Raw genomic sequence first — 22,833 nt, 5'->3', positions numbered from 1 at the left:
ACCACCTTTATGCAGTGGAACTATTTTCCCCTCTTTCCACCCCCTTGGGACTAATCCAGACCCGAGACTCAAATTAAACAAAATGATCAAGGGCACTGACAATTCTTTAGCTGCTTCACATACGACACGAGCTGGTATACCATCCAATCCCACAGATGTAACTTTGCATCATCAGCAAAACAAATGAACAGTTCCTCTCAGATCCTTTCCTATATCATTAATGAACAAATTTAACAGTAGTGGTCCAAGAACAGAACCCTGTGGCACACCCTAGTCACAGGCTGTCTTTTGGACTCTACTCCTGAATAAATCAGTCTCTGATATCTCACCATCAAACACCCTCCTATCCATCTCACCAACCCTATGTTCATCCCCATATGCTGCAGTTTTCTGATTAGAATTCCATGTGGAATCCTGTCAAAGGCCTTAGCATGGTCCAGTAGAATCACTGTAAACGCATTACCCTTATCCAGTTCAGCCGTCACTGTATTATAAAACGTAAGTTACTGAGGCATGATCTACCCTTCACAAAACTATGCTGTCCCACATACAGTATCCCATTTTCATCTATCCAATCGTGTATTTTCCTCTTGGCTATTTTCTCCAAGACCTTGACAACGATTCCTGATATGCTGATCGGTCGGTGATTTACAACAGCATTCTTGGAACCTCCTTTGTGCAGTGGAACTATTTTCCCCTTTTTCCACCCCCTTGGGACTAACCCTGACCCGAGACTCAAATTAAAGAAAATGGTCAAGGGCACTGACAATTCTTTAGCCGCTTCACATACGACACGAGCTGGTATACCATCCAATCCCGCAGATGTATTGACGTTGAGGTTTTGTAATAGACTATTCACCTTCATAATTCCTGCATAGTCTCTGTGATAATTTGATTTAATTTCACTATTTTGGAGGTTAATTCATTTTCAATAACCTCCTCAATATCTCCAATCTTCTTCTTCTTCTGCAGCTTCTCCCACTTAAGTGGGGTCACTGTTTGTAATGAGTCTCCTCCACACCTTCCTGTCTTGGGCTGTCACCACATCCAAGTTCTTCATCTTCAAGTCCTCTTCTACCAGCTCCCTCCATCTCTTCTTTGGCCGCCCATGCTTCCGCCTTCCTTGCACATCCATCTGCATGACCCTTCTTCCCACATATTCGTCCTCCCTCCTCATCACATGACCAAACCATCTCAACCTTGCCTCCTGTATTTTTGCTCCTAAGTTCGTAACTTTCACTGTTCCCCTGACATAGTCATTTTTCAGACAATCCTTTCTGGACACACCGCACATCCACCTAAGCATTCTCATCTCTGCTACCTCCATCCTGCTGATGTTATTTTTCCTCAGGGCTAAAGTTTCTATAGCATATGTCATAGCTGGCCTCACTACTGTCCTATAAATTTTGCCTTTCAGATTGATCGGCACCCTCTTATCGCATAACACTCCAGCCATCTCCCTCCAGTTCCTCCAACCCACTTGTATCCTGCATCCCACTTCCTTCTCAGCTCCTCCATCTTCTTCCACTGTTGAACCTAAGTATCTAAAGTCTCTCACCTTCCTGATGACATTTCCTTCCAGCTCCAGATCTGTCTCCTGGCCGCCGCCGACTGCGCAACACATATACTCTGTCTTACTTCTGCTCAGTCTCATACCTCTCTCTTCCAGTACTTTTCTTCATCTTTCCAGTTTAGTTCCCGCTTCTTCTCTTGAATCTACACACAACAAGATGTCATCTGCATACAACATTGTCCAAGGCACATCTTCTCTCACCTCCTCTGTTACCACCTCCATCACAATATTAAACAGAAACGGACTTAATGCTGACCCTTGATGCAAGCCAACTGTTACTTAAAAACTTTCTGTCTGTCCCAAACAGGTCCGAACCCTTGTCTTCACATTTCTGTACATTTCCCACACCAACCTGACATATTTCTCCGGCACCTTCTTCTCTCTCAGACACCTCCAGACTTCTTGCCTTGGCACTCCATTGTATGCTTTCTCCAGATCAATAAACACCAGATGTAGCTCCCTTTGTTTCTCTCGATATTTTTCCATCATCTGCCGTAACCCAAAGATAGCATCTGTTGTTGATCTACCAGGCATGAATCCAAATTGTTCCTTTGCAATCTCCACCTCATTCCTCAATCTACCATCAAGTACCCTTTCTAGGATCTTCATTGTGTGGGACATCAACTTTATTCCTCTGTAATTTTTACAGTCTTGTGCATCCCCTTTACCCTTGTAGATGGGGACAAGAGTACTCTCCCTCCATTCCTCAGGTATATTTTCCTGTTGGCAAACTTTCATGAACAGGTCCCACAGCAGGTCAATTCCCTCTTCCCCCAGTGCCTTCCATGCCTCCACTGGAATTCTGTCGGGCCCACCGATTTTCCATTCCTCATCCTCTTCATGGCCTCCGTCACTTCCACTCTACTGATGTTCTGCACCATCCCCTCAGAAGGCTGCCCATCTCCTCTGAGAGTCCTTGCATTTTCCTCATTCAAAAGCCCCTCAAAGTATATTTTCCAACTGTTTCTGATGTCCACATCCCTCCATAATACTCTTCCTTCAGCATCTTTGATCTGCCTCACATATAAGATGTCCTTTGCTGCTTTATTTCTACATTTCGCTAGTTGGTAAATTTTTCTCTGCCCTTCCTTTGTTTCTAATTGATCATACAGATCTTGATATGCCATGGCCTTCGCCTGTGCCACAACTCTCTTGGCTTCTTGCTTTCTCTCTTTGTACACCTCTCTGTCCTCTTCCACTCTTGACTCATCCCACTTCTGCTTTGCCTTCCTCTTAGCTGTCACTGCCACTTGTACATCATCATTCCACCACCAACCCTCCTTCTGCTCTCTAAACTTTCCAGATGTCTCACCAAGCACCTCGATTGCACAGCTCAGGATTATGTTTGAATTATGTTTCCACCAATCCTGTACACTTTCCAGTCCATCCGAAATCCTCTCTAACACCCTCTCCCTAAAACGATTCCTCACACTCCTCTTTTAAGCGAAACCACTTAATTGTCTTCATCCCACGGCATCCAGAAGTTCTTATCTTTGATCTTATTTTAAAGTCTGCGCACAGCTTGTTGTGCTACTTGATCTGTTGGAATTACTTTACAATTTGTCACAACCTTAAGATGTTTTCTTCTAGTCAAAATGTAGTCAATTTGTGAGCTGTTGTTACCACTCCTAAATGTTATCAAATGTTCTTTCCTCTTGTAGAAAAAACTAGTTCACAATTGCCAGATCAAACGCTACTGCAAAGTCCACAACCCTGTCTCCTTCCTGGTTCATCATTCCCACTCCGTGGCCTCCATGCACCCTTTCACAGTCTCTATTCTGTCTTCCTATATGTCCGTTCAAGTCTCCTCTGACAATCACCATCTCATTTTCTTCCAATTCCCTCATTTCTTCATCTAACACGTTCCAGAACCCATCTTTTTCCTCTGCTGTACAACCAACTTGCGGGGCAAATACACATAATACGACCACCCGCTCTTTTCCAAGACCCAATTTCATTCGCATGATCCTGTCATTCCTTCTACGTACGTCCAGTACTTCACCCTTCATTCTGCCCCACACCACAATTCCTACACCATTTCTTCCCTCGTTATTCGCTCCAGAGTAGAACAATTTATATCCATCTCCCAGTTCCTTTGCCTTTCCCCCCTTCCACCTTGTCTCCTGCACACATAAAATGTCCAACTTCCTCTTCCTCATCATGTCTGCCACCTCTCTTCCCCTTCCAGTCATGCTTCCAACAGTCAGTGTTCCCACTCGCAACATCCTGTCCACCTGCTGGGCTCGCTTCTTTAACCGCACCCGCCCTTGATGCGGTAGCCCTCGTCCATTTCTCGCAGCTGTAGGGCGATGTGGCTGCATGTCGCTTAAGGGGTACGCCCTAGCCGTTATATCATTTTCTCTTTGACTCATAATCATAGTTTGAGCTGGCATTGAAGTTTTCCGACCGGATGCCCTTCCTGACATCATCCCTCGCATTTATCCGGGCTTAGGACCGGCACCTATTGAGACTAGCTTGCCTCCTTCGGCGGCTGCATAAGATGAAATGACTTAGCAAGATAGGAAAGACTCACCCCTAGCCCTCGAATACTCTAATAGCATCAGGGGGAAGAAGCAAAGAAAGAAGGGGAGGGACCAATCTACAGAATAATATAACAGATATATATTACATGAAGTAAGGCATGGTCCAGCATCAGGTACCTCGGGTTTGCCATGCCCATACTCACTAAAGTGAGCCCCCCCTTGAGGTCTCCTCAATATCTCCAATAACCTATGCATTTTTGGCACTATTTTAAGCTTTATTGATTATTGAAATATCTTTACAAAAATATGTTATAAAACATAAAGTACACTAACAAATCTACACTAATTTTCAAGGAAAAACACAATAAAACAGATAAAAATCACTAATTTTAGTGCAGTCATAGTAACCTGAATACACTCCTTGGGGGTGGTATTTATTAGGAAATTGATGATGATCTATGTAAATGCATTATTTAAATATTGCATTAAACCATCTCAATTTTGGAAGTTATCCTAACTAATACTCACTATTCGTGTATTTCATAAAAAAACTAATTAATTATTTAAATTTAAAATATTTTATATTTAATTTTTTATTTATTTTAAATTATCCTTATATCTATTATTGAAAATGGAGTTAACCTCCTGCAGTCAAAGTGCATATAATATCATGTGCTTTCAATTTAATTGTTGTTCATTTTTACTATACAAGGATGGTCTGAAAAGTTCTTGGCCTCAACCATAGATGGCAACACTATCGGCAAGATTTTTTTTTTTTTCTAAGTTGATACATCTGTCATAAGCATCCATGTGAAATCGCAAGTTATTCTATCTAGTATGATTATATGGAGAAACCTGTGGAGAATTCATGACTAAATTTAACACACGTGAACCACAGTAGTAGGTTTTTTATTACGTAAATATTTCGTCCTAGGTATCTTAGGACATCATCAGTACAGTATGGCAATACTAGGAATGACAAAAAGAAAGGGCGCGTACATACAAAGGAATCCAAATTGCATGCAGTGGTGCGTTGCAGCCTGAACTTAAATTAAAATTAAATTGAATTAAAATTAATTACAGTTAAATTATAAACATAGCCACTCTAAATGGTTACAATCTCAAAACAACTCAAAAAATCATCAGCAATTTCTCCGCATTTCAACCTAGACAAGAACAACCCCATAGGATTCCCATACCTTATATCAAAGGCATCTCCAAACGGCTCTCAAAATTATGAAGAAATACAATCTTGCTGCCACCTACAAACCCATCAACCAGATCCAAAACTTGTTACCCTCGCCTAAAGACAAACTTTCATCTATGCTACTACCTGGTGCATACGAGGTTCCATGCTCCTGTAAACTCTCTTATTTTGGACAGACAGGCAGATCAGTTTTTAAATGCATTTCGGAACATCAAGACCAGATCCACCTCATCAAACCGAATAAATCAGGCCTCGCTCAACACGGAGTTGAAAACCCAAACCACAAGATCCATTTGAAAAAGGACAAAACTTCTACACAGATCTTCATATAATTATGAACATTTATATAAAGAAAGTGCTGAAGCCCTAATCTAAACTAATCCTCCACAGACCAAATCTAAACTGCAATGATGTTCTTACCATCACTAAAGTATGGGAAATTGTCATACAAAATTGTGTAAAATAATAACTTAACTGTAATTAATTTTAATTTAATTTAAGTTATTTAATTCAATTAAATTTTAATTTAAGTTCAGGGGCCACAACGCACCACTGCACGCAATTTGGATTCCTTTGTATGTACGCGCCCTTTCTTTTTGTCATTCCTAGTATTGCCATACTGTACTGATGATATCCTAAGATATCTAGGATGAAATATTTACATAATAAAAAACCTACTACTGTGGTTCACGTGTGTTAAATTTAGTCATTCTATCAAGTAGTTTGTTTCATACAGCTGTCTGAAGCAAAAGTGTTGTCTGTATCCCTTGAAATGGTTAAATTAAGTATCGTGTGGTTATAAAATTCTTTGTAAAAGAAGGTTTAACGCCAAAAGAAATTCATTCGAAGTTCATAAAAGTTTATGGGCACTCTTCTCCTTCATTTTCAACAATTAAGAAATGGGCTGCCGAGTTTAAACATTGACGTACCAGCCTTGAAGATAATCCACTTGAAGGACATCAAAAAAGTGTAACAACACCAGAAATCATTGATCAAGTGCATGATATGGTATTGGATGACTGGCGAGTCAATATGCATGAAATTGCTGAAACTATAGGCCTTTCAAAGGAACGCGTAGGATATATTTTGCATGAAAAATTGCAAATGAAAAAGCTTTGCGCAAGATGGGTGTGGCACTTGCTCACAGCAAATCAAAAACACACGCATGAAAATCTCTGAACAGTGCTTGGAGCATTTTAACAAGAATAAAACTGATTTTGTGCGTTGATTTATTATTATGGATGAGACTTGGATTCACCATTACACACCAGAATCCAAACAGCAGTCAAAACATTGGACAGAAGCCGGTTGTTCAGCACCAAAGAAGACAAAGTCAGCTCCATCAGCATGAAAGGTCATGGCATCGGTGTTTTGGGATGTTAAAGACATTTTGTTTATTAATTATCTTGAAAAGGGTAAAACAATAATTGGGGAATATTATTCCGATATTTTAACCAGACTAGACAAAAACATTCTTGAGAAAAGACTCTTTTGCAGAAGAAAAAAATCATCTTTCATCAGAACAGTGCACCTACCCACAAAAGTGTTTTGGCAATGTGAAAATTAAGGGATCTACACTCTGAATTGTTGGAACATGTACCCTATTCCCCAGATTTGGCTCCCTCTGACTTCTATCGCTTCCCAAAACTAAAACTCTTCCTTGCTGGTCAGCGTTTTTCTTTGAATCAAGAGGTGATTGCAGCTGTAGAGGGGTATTTTCCAGATCTTACCGAGAACCACTACAGGGACGGGATAATGGCGCTGGAGCATTGCTGGAATAAATGTATTAGTCTTAAGGGAGATTACGTCAAAAAATAAAAATAATTTTGAAATTATACATTTTTTTTCATTGTTAGGCCGAGAACTTTTCAGACCACCCTTAAAGTTAAAGATGCCAAGAAATTATATTCTTGATTTCATCCTTTATCCATGTGTAAGCAAACAAAGTTTGCGTGTGATGTAAATAAATTCAATACTGGGCTACTTGTATATAGAGGCTAATGACTTCACATCAACTGCCTTAGTATTCCAATGCAAGGCACATATCCTTACTGTAAAGACTGTGTAAAGACTATGCATTACTAGAAGGGCCACCACCCAGACAGGTTTCTACCTTTATTGCAGTCTCATCAATGGGAGCCAGACCCAGAAAAAGATAAAATTGCTGAAGTAATGCAAAAGCCATATATTTCCCATATACAAGTAATCAAAAGGTGTCACACTTTATTACTAAAATACTCTGGATTAGACTAGTTATTGAAACAGTTTTCACTTGATTATACTATATGATAAGTTAAAGATGACAAGTCATTCTTATGTTTGTCTCTTCTTATTTTATTGCATCAAAAACGGTCATGAAACATAGCAAAAAATTCTATAGAAATAAGTAATACATATGTGTAAGTGACTTCTTACATTATTTATTATTATAATGTCTTTCACTTGCATCTTGATTTTTAAATCAATAAGGGAAGGTAGCTACATACAGTAATCCCAATAGTATAGCATCCTTCAAACACTTACCGAGCCAGGGCTATTTGTTCAAATGACACATTCCTTAAAATCGAGTTCAGCAACATTCCTAACACTTTTTTAGCCAATGGCTATAACCCATGTAAAACAAGATGCTACATTCACCCCATCCCTCCTACAACCAGCACACAGGGTCACAGCAAAACTATTCTAATCATATATATTGAGCATGAGTCAGATAAGATAGCTAAAGTTCTCTACAAATATGATCTCATGTCACTTTTTAACTACTTATGCAGTTAGCTACCTTTATCCATTTTCCTAAAGATCAACTTTATCCTCTTACACATACTTTAGTGTATAAAGTTCCTTGTAACTGCACTTTGGCCTACTTTGGACAAACTAAATACCAAACAAATACCACACAATTATACCAAAAAAAAGAAAAAATCGTTCAATTCGAACAGTGCAGACTTAAATACCAGTATTGTCATGAAATAAACACATATCTTTCATTACTACTAATACTTTTCTTTTAACAGCTCACATCATTCATTGCATTTATCCTCCTAATATGCTAATACTTTCTAATGCTTAATAATTCTAAATACTTAATAATTCCTAATAACCTAAAATACATTGTGTAAAATTATTTTTTTAAATTATTATTATTATTATTCAGGCCTCCATGGAGTCGAAAGACTCATCGTGGAGGTCCTTCTTAAGAAACACAAAGTCTATCAAGAATCATCAAGGGGAGGTCCCCGCCCCCTAAGAAACACAAAGTCTATCATACCAATCCTTGAACTCATTGACTGTTCTCGCTCTCTCCACTCCATCAGGCAATGCATTCCATGGTTCAACCACCCTCCATGCAAAGAAACTACTCCTCACCCTCTTGCTCACAGTTTCCTTTTGTAACTTCAAGGGATGGCCTCTTGTCATCACTCCTTCCCACTGTTCAACAAAGCGAAAGAACTCCCCAGTGTCAACCCTGTAACCACCTCTCAACAGTTTAAAAGTCTCAATCTTATCACCTCTCCTTCTTCTATCCACCAAACTCTGCAGTCCACATTCCCTCAGCCAATCCTCATAACTATCATTGTACAGTCCTGAAACCATCTTTGTTATCCACCTTTGTACCCTTTCCACAGTTAATGTATCCCCTTCAAATCCTGGGGATCAAATCTGAGAACAATAGTCCAAGTGTGGTCTGATCAGAGTCTTATACAACGGAATGATAACCCTTTTATCTCTGCAGGTCAATGTTCTTCTCATTATTGCAGCAATCCTCTGTGTTACCTTAACCACCTTTGCAATATGTCCCCTAAATTTCAGGTTTCTATCAATCATCAACCCCAGATCTCTTGTCCCCCCTACTTCCTCCAGTATAACTCCTCCCATTTGCCTGTAACTTGGTCTACATTATCAATTGACAGGAAAATCTGTTCACAACAACTACTCTTTAGAACATATAACTGCATTTGGGATTATTACTATGAGAAGCCAAGATAAATAGATAGAAAAATCTGTTAACATCTGTCTTGAAGAGTATAAAAGCTACATGTGCAATTAGTCATCATTATGATAAATCAGGACTAGCTGACGATGCTTTGGATATATCCCCCACCTTCACACAGGATTAAATGGAAAATTGCAAATTGTAAAAACTATTTTTAAAGTAAGCATAATCACCAAGCACTCTTCTAACTTTAATAAGTTAGGGAAGTGCTTGATGTTAATGGACTGTGCATTAATTTACCAAAAATTTGAGAGGCAGTCATTTTAAGACTATCTGTAACATAACTGTGAAAAAACTTCCTTGTCTTGCTCCAAAGGACATCATTTCTTTTTCTGATACAATCTGAATTGTTTTTGCAGATTATCTGATTGAGTGCCTTTGTGAACAACAATGGAAGTATTTTTGTGCTCTGAAGAATTTGATTTCAAATCTAGTAAAATATTAGCAGCTTTAAAATAAATCAAATTTTTTATTGATAATTTCATTTATTTTGTTCTTTGGTATTGTGTTTATATTGTTAAGTATGAAAAGACTGATCATTGACACCTAAGCCTTCGGCACATCCCGTTATAAGTATTTTTATTATTTTTTTCTTTTCTAATACCACATTTTATTGAAACTTTTGTAGTGATTTTAATTTGCATTTTGAAGCTTATAACTTATCTATTATACATATTATTATATCTCAAATTTGAAGTTATATGATGTTTATTGGATGAGTGGCTAATGTATCTGCTATTCAACAGGTTGCATGTTTGAATGCTGTTGAATTTTTAGGTGGTAGATGAATTTAATTAATTCAAGACCACCATCCCAATTATTGGAGGGTTGAAGGGCTTGAAAAACGTTTTGTTCTCTAGAGCAGGTTTTCCAGATAAGGTAAAAAATGAATTTAAAAAATACAAAAAAATCCTTAGACCACCTACAGTACTAATGTACTATAGGTTTACAACTTTTCATGGGTAGACATAACATAAGAAAGTTTTATAAAAATAAAATAAAAGGTCCAAATATGAGAGTTTTATAGTAGATTTTACACATTTTTCATTTTTGAAAACTGTTTTTGCAGCACAAAGTCAATAATTATTAGTATAAATGTCACTCAGCTGCCAAAGAAATTGCATTGAAAATTATGTGTAGTACATAATTTCTCTGCTTTCTCACTGACAAATACTGAGTTTCAAAATCCAAAAATCTTTAGACTAGGATTTCTTTTTTAAATTTATGATTTCAGATCCAATTGTTTGAACATACTGACTGTGTGTAGACTAAGTATTTCTGAAATGCCTAAATCTTTGTGTTGTGTGCATGTGTGTATGTACATATGCATGTTTACAAATGGTTTCTTTACATTTTTGATTATTAAATTTTCAAATTTTCAGGCATTTCTGTGAGTAATTTAACCGATGGCTTAGTGATTATCAGAATACCAAACGAACTTAAAAAGGACAAAGTAAGACTCAATCTTAATTTGCAATTATATTAGTAAATTTAATTAGATTTGTATACACACATAATATATGTATACAGATTGCTCTATTGAAATAAATGCATTGACTTGTTTAATATTTATTATGAATATTAAAAAATAATAAATAGTAGAAAAAGTCATAGCTATTTTATACAGAACAGTTGCAAAGTTAATCCATTAAAAGCAGGGACTGCTGAAACATTCTAAAGATAGCAAACTTCAGTTAGCTTTTTTAATTAAATCAAAATGGATTTGTGTTAATTACAAAAATTACAAAATTGACAGCCTAGTTGACTGAGTTAGCTTACCCACTCTGCAACTAACAGGCTGCAGATTAGAATATTGTCATGGACATAAATCTTTTGTGAACATCTTTAAGTGTGAGATGAATTTCATCATTCAGTGTGCTGAGCTCACCAACCTGCATGACTGGAAAACTCAGTTGACTTTATAAAGTTCCACATTCAATCTTTAACCACTGTACCAGCCTTGACTGTTATATACATCAATAATTACATGAATACAAAGTGTCCATTGAAGTTAATATAACATTTTGGATATTATAGAAATAATATGGATATGAAGCATATAGTTTTGATATATTTTTTCTGTATGGGTGGTTAAAGCAAGGTCATTATAGTGAATCTACTATAAGACCAATTAAAAAGAATGAAGTCACAATAAGAAAATCTGTCATTTCTGGCACAAAACTAAGTGCCAAATTATCATCGTACTCATCATATTAGAAAACATGGAACGAGCGCTCGTAATTTGGATTGAAGAATTCCTATAAGTGGTTATTTAATTAAACAAAAAGCTCTTCTGTTTTTATGAACAGATGGAGCAATTGGAGCTATCTACTTCCGCGTCCCAGGCTGATAAAGAATTTTGGGCTAGCAAAGGATGGTAAACCGGGTTTTTAAAAAGGAATGCACTTCATAACGTGAAGATCACAGGCAAGGTTGCAGCAGCAGATGAAGAAGCAGCCAAAAATTTTCAAGAGAAGTTAGTCAAAATTATTGAAGATTCTGGATATTGTCCCGATCAAGTGTTTAACGCTGACAAAACAGGATTGTTTTGGAAGAAAATGCCTCGTTGAACTTACATCGCAAAGTCTGAGGAAAAAGCAAGTGGGTTTGAAGAAGCAAAGATCGAGTAACGTTGTTACTTTTGTAGCAATGCATCAGGAGATCAAATGTTGAAACCCCTCCTAGTAAATCGATTTCTAAGACCACATGCTCTAAAAGACAAAGATCTAAAACAGCTGCCTGTACAACATTGGATGGCTAATACAAAGCCCTGGGTAACAACTGCTGTATTTACTGAATGGTTCAATAATTGCTTTGTACCAGAAGTAGAAACATACATGAAGCAAAAAAACTCTCGATTTTAAAGTTTTATTAATTGTTGACAATTAATAAAACTTTTAAATTAATAAATTTAAAGTACACTTTTAAATGGGGTGCTTAAGGGTCAGAGCTATATAACTGAGAGGAGACTTCCGCATAGCCTTTAAAGGAATGCGGAGAACCGACCAGGGCTTCTGACTTAATGTCCAATCCTCACCTTCTCGTGGTGTACCCTGTTGGGTATCTACCTGGATACTGAACAAACAAGGATGGGCTGGAAATTTGGGATTTAGCCGACCAAATTGTATTCTTATTGGCTTAAACCAATATACAAAATGATGGTACAACATGACAAAATTTCATCCCGGCTGGGGCTTCGCCCAGTTAAACAAAGCCCTGTTGTTTTCACCACGGAACCAGGGCGAACAGTGAAAAGTTAGCTACTGGAACAAATCTAAAAGCACACCCCAACTCCACATCACCAGAGTTAAAGATCGGTACTATCAACATAAGAAGCCTGAATGGCAAAAAAATGGAGCTATCTGAAGATAAGTACCAGATCGACATAATAGGGGTGACTAAAACAAAAAAAGACAAAAACTGGTGAGATATTTCTCAGCAATAAATATAAAATGTTATATTCAGGCAATGACAATCAAGGAAAAGAAGGAGTAGCCATAGTATTCATGGAAAATTATTTGTATTTATGGAAAAAATCTCAACATTCCTACATCCACCAAAACCACCTCATCATCCTCTTAAAAAACCAGGAGTCTACAAAATCCATTGCTCTTGCGGGATTTGCTATGTAGGACAGACAGGAAGATCTGGAGAAATATGCATGGCTGAACACCAAAAAGACGTACAATACAAAAGAGAAAAAAAATGGGTCTTGCTTTCCATACCACTTCCATTGGACACGATGTACTCTGGCAAAAAACGACGATGTCATACATAGAAAACAACAGTTATATAAGAAAATTTAAAGAAGCTGCTAATATGCTAAAAAACCAAACCCAAAGCAATAAAAATCAAGGTTTAATTCTCCATCAAGTGTGGTCAGCTCTAATAAAAAATCTACCTCAATCTGAGCTTGGACTGTATGAACGAGAAGAAGAACACGTGACATCGTCCAGTATTGTTCAACGTCAATAACGTTTTATATCTGCATTCTGTTATTTGAGTTTTATGAATAGCCAGATGGTTATGATTTGCATTATATTATATTTGTATTATTAAACTTTAAGTTATACAATTTACCCCCTGAAGATGTAAATACTATGATTTACGAAACTTGTCGGGAACTATTATTTCAGTATTTTGTATAACTGAATAATAAAAAATTTGGTGTAATCACCGAAATATATCTTTTGAACTAAATACAAGGCTAATCTTCTTGAATGGCAGGCAGTCTCAAATAGAGTGATGTGGGCAAATATCAGAATGGGGAACTGTACAATGAGACTTATTTGTGCCTATGGTCCCACACAAGGCGCTACTAAGGTAGAAGTGGAGGAATTTTTTGTGGCTCTAGAGAAAGCTACTGACACAATGAAAAAGGAAAAGTTGGTCCTTGTTGAGGATCAAAAAAGCAGAGTAGGAAATGATTGTCAGACATACAAAAATATTTTGGGAAAATTTGGAGAAAAGAGCAAAGCTAATAAAAATGTCAAATACTTGTTGGATTTCTGCTCAGAACATGGAGTGGTTATTACTAACACCATGTTCCAACATAAAAATGTGCACAAATTCACATTTGTGCATAGTTTTGTGACCTCCAAATGTGCACATTTGGAGAGAAGAGGCAAGGAATAAGAAAAGTCTCATTGACTATGTTATTGTTGATAGTGGTGTTTTCTCCCTGGAGCAGGACACCAGAGTGTACAGAGATTTGAAATCGGAAGCGATCACTATTTAGTCTTGAGTTGGATAAAATTCAATTTCATATTGAAAACAATGACATGTAAGAAAGTTTTAAAGTGAATAAAAGTTGAGCAGCTCTCAGATGTGAACTGTAGACTAAAATACACAAAGATTATTGAAGAAAAAAATGAAAGAATTTGAGAACAAGAACCAAACCTTGGAGATTCAGTGGCAAACGTTGAAGAAAACCGTGATTGATTTATTCTGCCAGAGAGGCATCTGGTGAGGTTGTCTGCAAGGATAGAAAAATCAGAACTCCATGGTGGGCACAGGAAGTTAAAGAGGCAGTGAAGGAAAAGAAGAAAGCATATCAAAAGTTCCTGGCAAATAAGTCAGCTTGTGCTCTTAGAGAATACAGAGACAAATGCAAGAAAGCTAAACACTGTGTAAAACTAGATAAAAGTCATGGGAGGACTTTGGCAAGAAAATTAGAAAATAAATATCAAGAAGGTGGTAAGATATTCTGGAGGCTGTTGAAGAAGCTTAGAAATGGAGGAAAGAGTGCTGTAAAAGGAGTTAGAAATGATAAAGGTGACATGAAAATGGGAGAAAAAGATATCCTTGAAGTATGGAGTAATTACTTTGAAAAAGTGCAAAATGAAACAAGAGTGATCGCACAGTGGTAAAAAACACTCAACAGGCATACAGTCAGGAATACATATCCATACTTGAAGTATAAAAAGCCATCAAAGGCTTGAAATGTGGAAAGGTAGCAGATGTAGATGATATTCGATCATAAATGCTGAAGTATGGTCGTATAAAAGTCTTAGAGCGGCTGCACTGCATAGTTCAGAAGGCCTGGAGAGTGGGACGAATTCCTGATGATGATTGGAGTAGAGCTCTCATAACCCATGTATAAAATGGGAAATAAAACTGAATGTGAGAATTACAGATGTATTTCCCTACTAAGTGTTCCAGGCAAGATTTATGCCAGTATACCTGAGAAACAGTTGAGAAGAATTGTGGAAGAAAAGCTTGGTGAAGAACAAGCTGGATTCAGGCCAAATAGAGGCTGTCAGGATCAAATCTTCACTTTACAACAGTTAGTTGAGAAAGCATGGGAATATAACAAAGATCTATATTTAATTTTTGTTGATATGAAAAAGGCATACGACAAGGTCCCAAGAGAGAAGCTATTCAATACGCTACAGTTATATGGAGTCGATGGGCTATTATATGAAGCAATACTTAATCTTTATTTGAGTTGTAAGTCAGCACTTAGAATTGAAGGAAGTACAGGAAGATGGTTTAATGTTAAATCTGGTGTGAGACAAGGATGTACATGCCATGGATGTATTGTAAACAGTGCAACCATGCAAACATCTACATTATCAGATGAAATCATTACATTGACACATGAAATTGGTGGAGAAGGTTTTGATACATTTAGCCAGAACAATGTAGATGAATTGCTTGTGGATAATGCCTTAAGTGACGATGATATTATTGGATATTGATTAACTTTAGATATCGTCGAAGATCCAGAAAATGATAGTGAAGCTGAAGAAAAACCTGTCCCCCTCACTGCAAATATAATTCGAGAAGGTGTTGCACTGTGCAAAAAATGGGAAAATCATTTTCTTGTTAATGACACAAATTCTGAACAAGCCTTTAAATTCCAACGTGAGCTGAAGAACTCTGGATATCGTGAGCTGTATAAAAAATTTGTTTAATCGCAAAGTTTAATCACTGCTTACATTGTCAGAAGAAAAAAATCAGCACAGTATGAGGGTGAAGCTAATTCTCTTTGTGAAGAACCATTGCCTTTACCATACAGATCTGGTGTGCTTTCATTTGATTCTGGTGATGAAAGTGATTTTGCACCAGTTAGCAAACGTTGCCGAATATTGTCTAATTGCAACCATAATTGTAATGACAGAATGTTAAAAACTAAAATAAAAATGTTACTTTTCAATACAATTAAATGAATAAAGCTTTAAAACAACCTTAGGCATTCTTATTTTCCTGAATTTTCATAAACTTTTTTAATGCGATTTTAGGTTTATTTTAATTAAACAGTTTTTTCGATATGTTGCAAGTAAAAGGAAAAATGTATATGGTAGAATGATTTTAAAGAATGCCGATGGTAGGGAGGTAACTGAATCAGTTGATATAGTTGAGTTACTGAGTGAGCACTTTGCAAGAATATATCATCCATGTGGTGACATTGCAGAAATGAATGAACCAATAGATTATACAGGAATTGTAGTGAATGAAGTGGAGGTGAGTAGTCCATTGCATAACCTCAATGTCAATACATCTGTGGGATTGGATGGTATACCAGCTTGTGTGATACGAGAAGTGGCTAAAGAATTGTCAGTTCCCTTGACCATTTTGTTTAATTTGAGTCTCGGGTCTGGGTTAGTCCCGAGGGGGTGGAAAGATGAGAAAATAGTTCCACTGCATAAAGGAGGTTCCAAGACTGCTGTTGTAAATTACCAACCGGATTAGCATATCAAGAATCATTGTCAAGGTCTTAGAGAAATTAGTCAAGAAAAGAATACAGGATTGGATAGATGAAAATGGGATATTTTATGGGGACAACATGGCTTTGTGAAGGGTAGATCATGCCTCAGTAGCTTGCTCACATTTTATAACATAGTGATGGCTGAACTGGATAAGGGTAATGGGTTTACAGTGATTCTACTGGACCTTGCCAAGGCCTTTGACAGGATACCACATAGAACCCTAATCAGTAAACTGGAGCAGATGGGGATGGATATAGGGTTGGTGAGATGGATAGGAGGGTGGTTGATGGAGAAATACCAGAGAGTGGTTTATTCAGGAGTAGAGTCCAAAAGACGGCCTGTGACTAGTGGTGTGCCGCAGGGCTCTGTTCTTGGATCACTACTTTTCAATTTGTTCATCAATGATATAGGAAAGGATCTGAAAGGAAGTGTTCACTTGTTTGCTGATGATGCAAAGTTGGGTAGAGCAATTGTGAGTGCACAGGATGTCAAAATTTTACAGGATGATTTGGATAGTTTGGAGGTCTGGGCTAGGAAAAATGGATGTCAATTTAATGTGGCAAAGTGTAAGGTTATGCATTTTGGGATGAAAAGAATAGCAGCAGTATATCACATTGGTAGAACTGTACTCCAGGAGATTGATGAGGCCAGGGATTTGGGAGTGTTGGTAGATAGGGAATTTAAGTTTAGGAGGCACATTGCAAAAGTGGCTAAATCAGCTCATCAAATCACTTGCCTTCTGAAAAATACTTTAACATGCAGAGACAAACAAGTTATTGTTCCTCTGTATCGAGCCTTGATAAGACCCCATCTGGAGTACTGTGCCCAGATATGGGTGCCAGGGTTTCTTAAGGATGGGGAGGAGGTGGAGAAGATCCAGAGACCAGTGACCAAGATGATAGCAGGTCTGTGGAATGAACCTTATGAGAATAGGTTGATGATTTGTGGGTTGCAAAAATTGATCGATAGGCGGAAAAGGGGTGATATGATTGAGCCATTCAAATTACTGAAGGGTTTCTATAAGATTAATCCAGAAGATATTTTTGAAAATAGGACTGGTGGTGGGAGGACTAGGGGCCATGCATGGAAGCTGGGCAAGAATGTGGTTAACAAGGGTGTTAGAGCTAGGTTTTTTACTTGGAGAGTGGTGAATGAGTGGAATAAGCTGCCAGAGTCTGTTGTGGGTGCTATTACCGTGAATGAGTTCAAGGCAAGGTATGATAGATACTGTGTGAATGTCGAATAGTTGTTCTTGACATGATGTTAGGGCCTCCCTCGATGAGTCTGTCGACTCCTTGGAGTTGCCCGGAATAATAATAATAATAATAATTCATTGCTTCGGTTTTTATGCAGTTTCAGAAAATTGTGGAACATGTCCCTGATTTTTCAACATAAGTTTAGGCCTGTTTTGTGTGATTTTTTATAAGTTTTTATAAGTTTTCTTTGGAACATATGTACCGCATAAAAAGAGACCCGCCTGCCCTTGCTTGAAATGTTTAATTAGTGTTTCCCAGTTCTTATCCAAATAAGAGGGTGTGTTTCCTAGGTAAATCCCAAGGTACTTGTTTCCTGCTGCAGACCAGTGACCAGACATTGGAGAATCGGTTCGGTTTGTCCATTTGCCACACCACAGTCCTGTGGTTTTATGTGCATTTAGTTTGGCTCCTGAGGCTGCTTGGTATTGTTGAGTAACCTCCAGAAAAAGTTATGCTGCAGGATGAGCCTGTTTTTCAGTGGTGTGGCACATCCTCTAGCATTTAGTGAGAGGTTTACTGAGGTGCTCATTTTATGGTTTAGTTTGGCAGAGTAATCCTCACTTTGCGAATAGTTACCCTGTCGCTGGGATTCAAGCCTGGTGATCAGGTAGTATATTCCTTTCCTGAGATTTTTCTTCCTCTTTTGTCTGCCAGAATGGTTCTTAATTTTTACAGCTGGATGATAAGGCCACTGATGTTGGCGGTGTAGTCACATGTGTCAGCATTTTTTGTGAAGAGCCTCAAACTTTCTTAAGAAAGCTCTGAAGCAGCTCATTTGTTAGTGGGCCCTCAATGTGAGGAAGACCTGCATTTCCAGTTTCCTCTTCATCATCTGAGGACTCAAGAAACTCAATCTCTTCATTCCCATCTACAGGCTGTTGGGAGGGTTCTGGAATGTTTGGAAGCAATGATTCTCTGTTGCAGCTGTGCTGGTTCTTCTTTGGCCGTTTTTCCGCTTTTGTTTCTTGCTCCTCTTCATTATTTTTATCTTTTTTAGATGGGTAGTTGTCTGTTTTCTGTTTCTTTTTCTCTAGGATTACTTTTAATCGATGTTGGTATAAGTTCTGAAATTTGGGGTTTGTTAATGCTACTTGATTTTGTCTCCTCGGTATTTGACTGAGAGTTGTTTCCTTGAGACTTTTCTTGTTTGTTAGGAATGCTCTGTTTTTTTTGGGGTTGGCTGTTTGCTGCTTCTGATTTTCTGATCTGCTAGGGTTGGTAGTATTGTTAACTGGTTTCTCATTTTTGGGTATATACAGCATAGATAGATAGATAGATAGATAGATAGATAGATAGATAATAATAATTTTAATAATCACATATCTTATAAAATTGAATTCTTCATCTATCGCTTGCAAAACTATTGATGACATTTTCAGTAAATTTCTTATTTACCACTTCCTCTTCTAGTTTCCTCTTGTGCACACTTATCATACATAAACCTGATAAGTGAGTTTTTGAGATGTTGGACCTTAACCATGTTTTCAGATATCTCGAGGTGCTGAAAATTCTTTCAATGATAAAGGTCATAACAGGTAATGTCATACCACTAGTTATTGCTAAATTAATAGAAGGGAAATAGTCACAATGTTCCAAAACTTCTGGTAAAGTTTGGGGAATAACAGTCGAAGGAAAATTTGTCCATTTTTCATACCACGTTGTTGCTTCTATTTCTAAATTGTAAATTGCATTTTTCGCTTACTCTTTTGACGTTGTTTTGGAACTTTATTTTATCTATTTTTAGAATAACCTTGGGATGAAACTGAAATACTGAAAGTGCTATTTCGTTATCCGAGGAAAATCTTGATTTTAAGGATGAAATTAAAGAATCTAAGTATGGAATAAATATTGATTGCCTATAATAGTCTTCAGGTGTGATTCCAGGATAATTGCATCTATTTTTATTGTTAATTTTTCAGCCATATCTAGCAAAAGTTTATAAATCTCTTCAAGCTTTCTTCAGATTTTTCCCTATGAAATGCAAATATTTTAAGTAAATCCTCAATATGTTGGTGAGCGGCTAGTAAATCTACATCTATGGCTTGTAATGTTTGGGTTATTGCAGTGTTTCTCAATGTGGGGCATATGCCCCACAGGGGGGCAATTTGAATATTTTGAGGGCAATTAGAAAATGTACGTGTTTATATTATACTTTATCAGAATTTGTCTGACTATTATGCTAGAAGGGGGCATCAAAATATTTGAGACGTTGATGTGGGGTATGATCCAAAAAAAAGGTTGAGAAACACTGGGTTATTGGTTCAAGAATAGCAGAATATTTTGATATTATATTTAAACAAATAATAAACATTGAAGTACTACATGATATGCTTCTTGATGTGTTGATCTTGTCCAGTTCATAGACATTTCTTCTAATTTATTGAAAATGAGTTGAAAATTCTTTGAAAAAAACTGATATACTTTGATATTTCGAAGTCCATCTGGTTTCTGAAAGTATAGGAATTGTTGGCATGATGGCTCTTCATTTTGGACTTTCTCTAAAAAATTTTGCTATCAATTTTTTATAATTCCTATTGTCTGGTGAACTTCTGGTACAATGTTTAAGTCATTCACAACTAGGTTTAATCTGTGAGAAGCACAATGTACGTTGGCTTTTGGATATATATTTTTTATCTGGGCTTAAACACCAGCTTCCTTTCCTGCCATACTTGCACAGCCATCGTATCCTTGTCCAATTAATTTGTTCATGTCCAAACCATATTCCGTACATTTATTTAAAATTTAATAGCAGAACTAATACTTTTTGAATCCATATCATAGAGTTTTGTAAATCCTAAGAATTCTTCCCTTATATTTACGTTGATTTACGTAGATTTATTTTCATCAACAAAGCTAATGCCAAGTGAAAGCTGCTCTATTCCAGCAATATCTGTGGTTTCATCAGCTAAAATTGAAAATCCAATAGATTAATTTTCAGCAGATACAATGCTTTCTCGTATTTACATTTCACAAAGTTCTATTAGTTGATCAGGTCTTACCAGGGCTGAATCAATACCTTCTTGGGCTCCCGGCAGAAAGAGAAATGTGAGGCCTTCTATCACATTTCCTAATGTTCAGTAATAATAATAAGATACTCATCGATTTTGAAGTCCCAAGTAATTCCATTGGTGGATGTGAAGGCGATATTCAAAACAAAAATAACACAACAATTCACTCCTTCCCACCCACATCCATAACATAACTAACATTATAAAGTGACTTTTCTTTATTTTAATGTGGCAAAATCATGTATTAGTTATCAAAGTTAATATTTTGTAAAATCTCGTGTTCAATGCTCATTAAACTTAGGTGGTTTAATCGTGACTGTGCCATGCTGTTTCTTAATTCATTGTTTAGTAAATTTTAGAAAATGAATGTTCACCGCAGGCATTAGTATTTATGGTAACACAGTCTTCATTTGTGGTTAAAGTCTTATCACCTACGTTTGCTTTCTTTACTGATTCTATATCCATCATCATGTGTGACCTAAAGTGGAGACATTCCATGAATAGTTCTGTAGAAGTAAGGTCTTCGCTATAGAAGTTGGCTTTATCACAGTGAGTTGATCATCTAAAGTATGAAGAGTTTCTAAGAAGCCAAATTTATTAAATATTTCTTCGTACTGCTTTTCTCGCATATCCAAACTAGTTACCGAGGAATCTATGATGGGTAAGTATGTGTCCGCTCTAAATTTCCTGCTGCCCTTAAGTTGCATGTTCTGAGTCGTCTGTGTTTCTACCACCATCTACAAATGTTAGGTGCTGCTGGATTGTTTTATTCGTTTATACAAATCCTGGTTCTTATCCAATGACTTTTCTTTCGCTTGGGATTCATAGTCTTCAAAACAGTTTCTTTTCTCAATTACAAATGCCTTTAAGGACTTAAGCAATTTCATAGAAGTAGATAAGTTCATGCTTTCTTTCTGAAGGACTTGGCTCACACTGTTAAATCATTTTACTATGTCATTCCAAAAAATAGTCAGAAAATTGTTTCTAGTTTGTCTAGTTTGTCTCTTAAACCCTGAGCTGTAAGCCATGTTTCTGATGATTCCCGACTCCCTCCCAAATCATCCAAACTTGATCTGATTTCTTCATAACCTTCGTATATAGCACTTATTGCATGTGCAGACCACCGAGTTCTTGACAATTGCTTTACTGCTTTAAGCTGAGATCCCGAATGCGAAACCATTATTGCCCAACGATAAGGCAAAGATGAAAAGAAATTGTAAAGATTGTGAACAAAATCAAAATAAATGGTGACATTTAAGGTACTATTTACTGCATGAACACTTACAAGGTTCAAGGAATGTCCTACACATGGCATATAATATTTATTGCGTTCCTTAATTTTAGCCTGTAATCCTGAATAATGCCCTAACATATTTACTGTATTATCATAGGACTGACCTATGATAATATGAAAGAACAATTAAAAAAAAAAAAAATATATGACACCTCCAGGGACTCATTGAGGGAGAGTGTGCTAACAGCATCAAATGATTGATCCCCTTCCAACTACTAACCGTGCTCAAATTTGCTTAACTTTTTGTGAGCCATTAGTAGCAGAGGCTCTACCAATCGACCAACCTTTGCTGGCATATATTATAATATAGTTTAATCAAGTGGAAAAGCTTTCAATGTTATGAATGTTACACTATATTGATAATGGATCCTCCTCATCATCGTCATCAAATTCCTGCCATGTGCCCTCAAGGGGTACACAGGATATTATAGTACTACATGAAAAAAATTACATCATTACTAACTTCCTATCTACAATTTTCCTCCAAATCAGTCTGTTACTTGTCATGACTCCAACATTATCAGATCTTATATTTCTATTGTCTAAGGCACTTTGTACCATATCAATCCACCTATATCTTGGTCTTCCTCTGGGTCGTTTTCCTGCCAACCTGGCAGAGAACACTTGTTTTGCTAATCTTTCTCCGCCCATTCTGTTTAAGTGACCATACCACCTGAGATTAGCTCTGCTAATGCATCCAGGAATGCGTTAGCAGAGTTCTTTCCTAATATCCTCATTTTTAATATGTTATTGCCATTGATGCCATCTGTTCACACCTATCATCTTTCTCAGGACTCTCATATCTGT

At 37.1% G+C, this 22,833-nt stretch overlaps 1 protein-coding gene across 5 annotated transcripts in view; it reads left to right on the top strand.

Annotated features, from left to right (window-relative positions):
• Positions 1-22,833, top strand: part of Myo61F (unconventional myosin 61F) — a 744,085-nt gene that overhangs the window by 624,000 nt on the left and 97,252 nt on the right. For all 5 annotated transcript variants that reach the window (XM_090391651.1, XM_090391648.1, XM_090391650.1 and 2 more), the window contains exon 29: positions 10,640-10,710. In XM_090391651.1, the coding sequence (XP_090247777.1) occupies positions 10,640-10,710 (71 nt within the window). The remainder of the gene's footprint in view (positions 1-10,639; positions 10,711-22,833) is intronic.

The sequence above is a fragment of the Typopeltis vanoorti genome, chromosome 4 (genome assembly GCF_054136105.1).
Source record: "Typopeltis vanoorti isolate ZY-2024b chromosome 4, IOZ_Tvanoo_1.0, whole genome shotgun sequence".
Lineage (NCBI taxonomy): Eukaryota > Metazoa > Arthropoda > Arachnida > Uropygi > Thelyphonidae > Typopeltis > Typopeltis vanoorti.
Note: the sequence above shows the minus strand (reverse complement) of the source record. Positions and strands in the feature narration are given on the sequence as shown.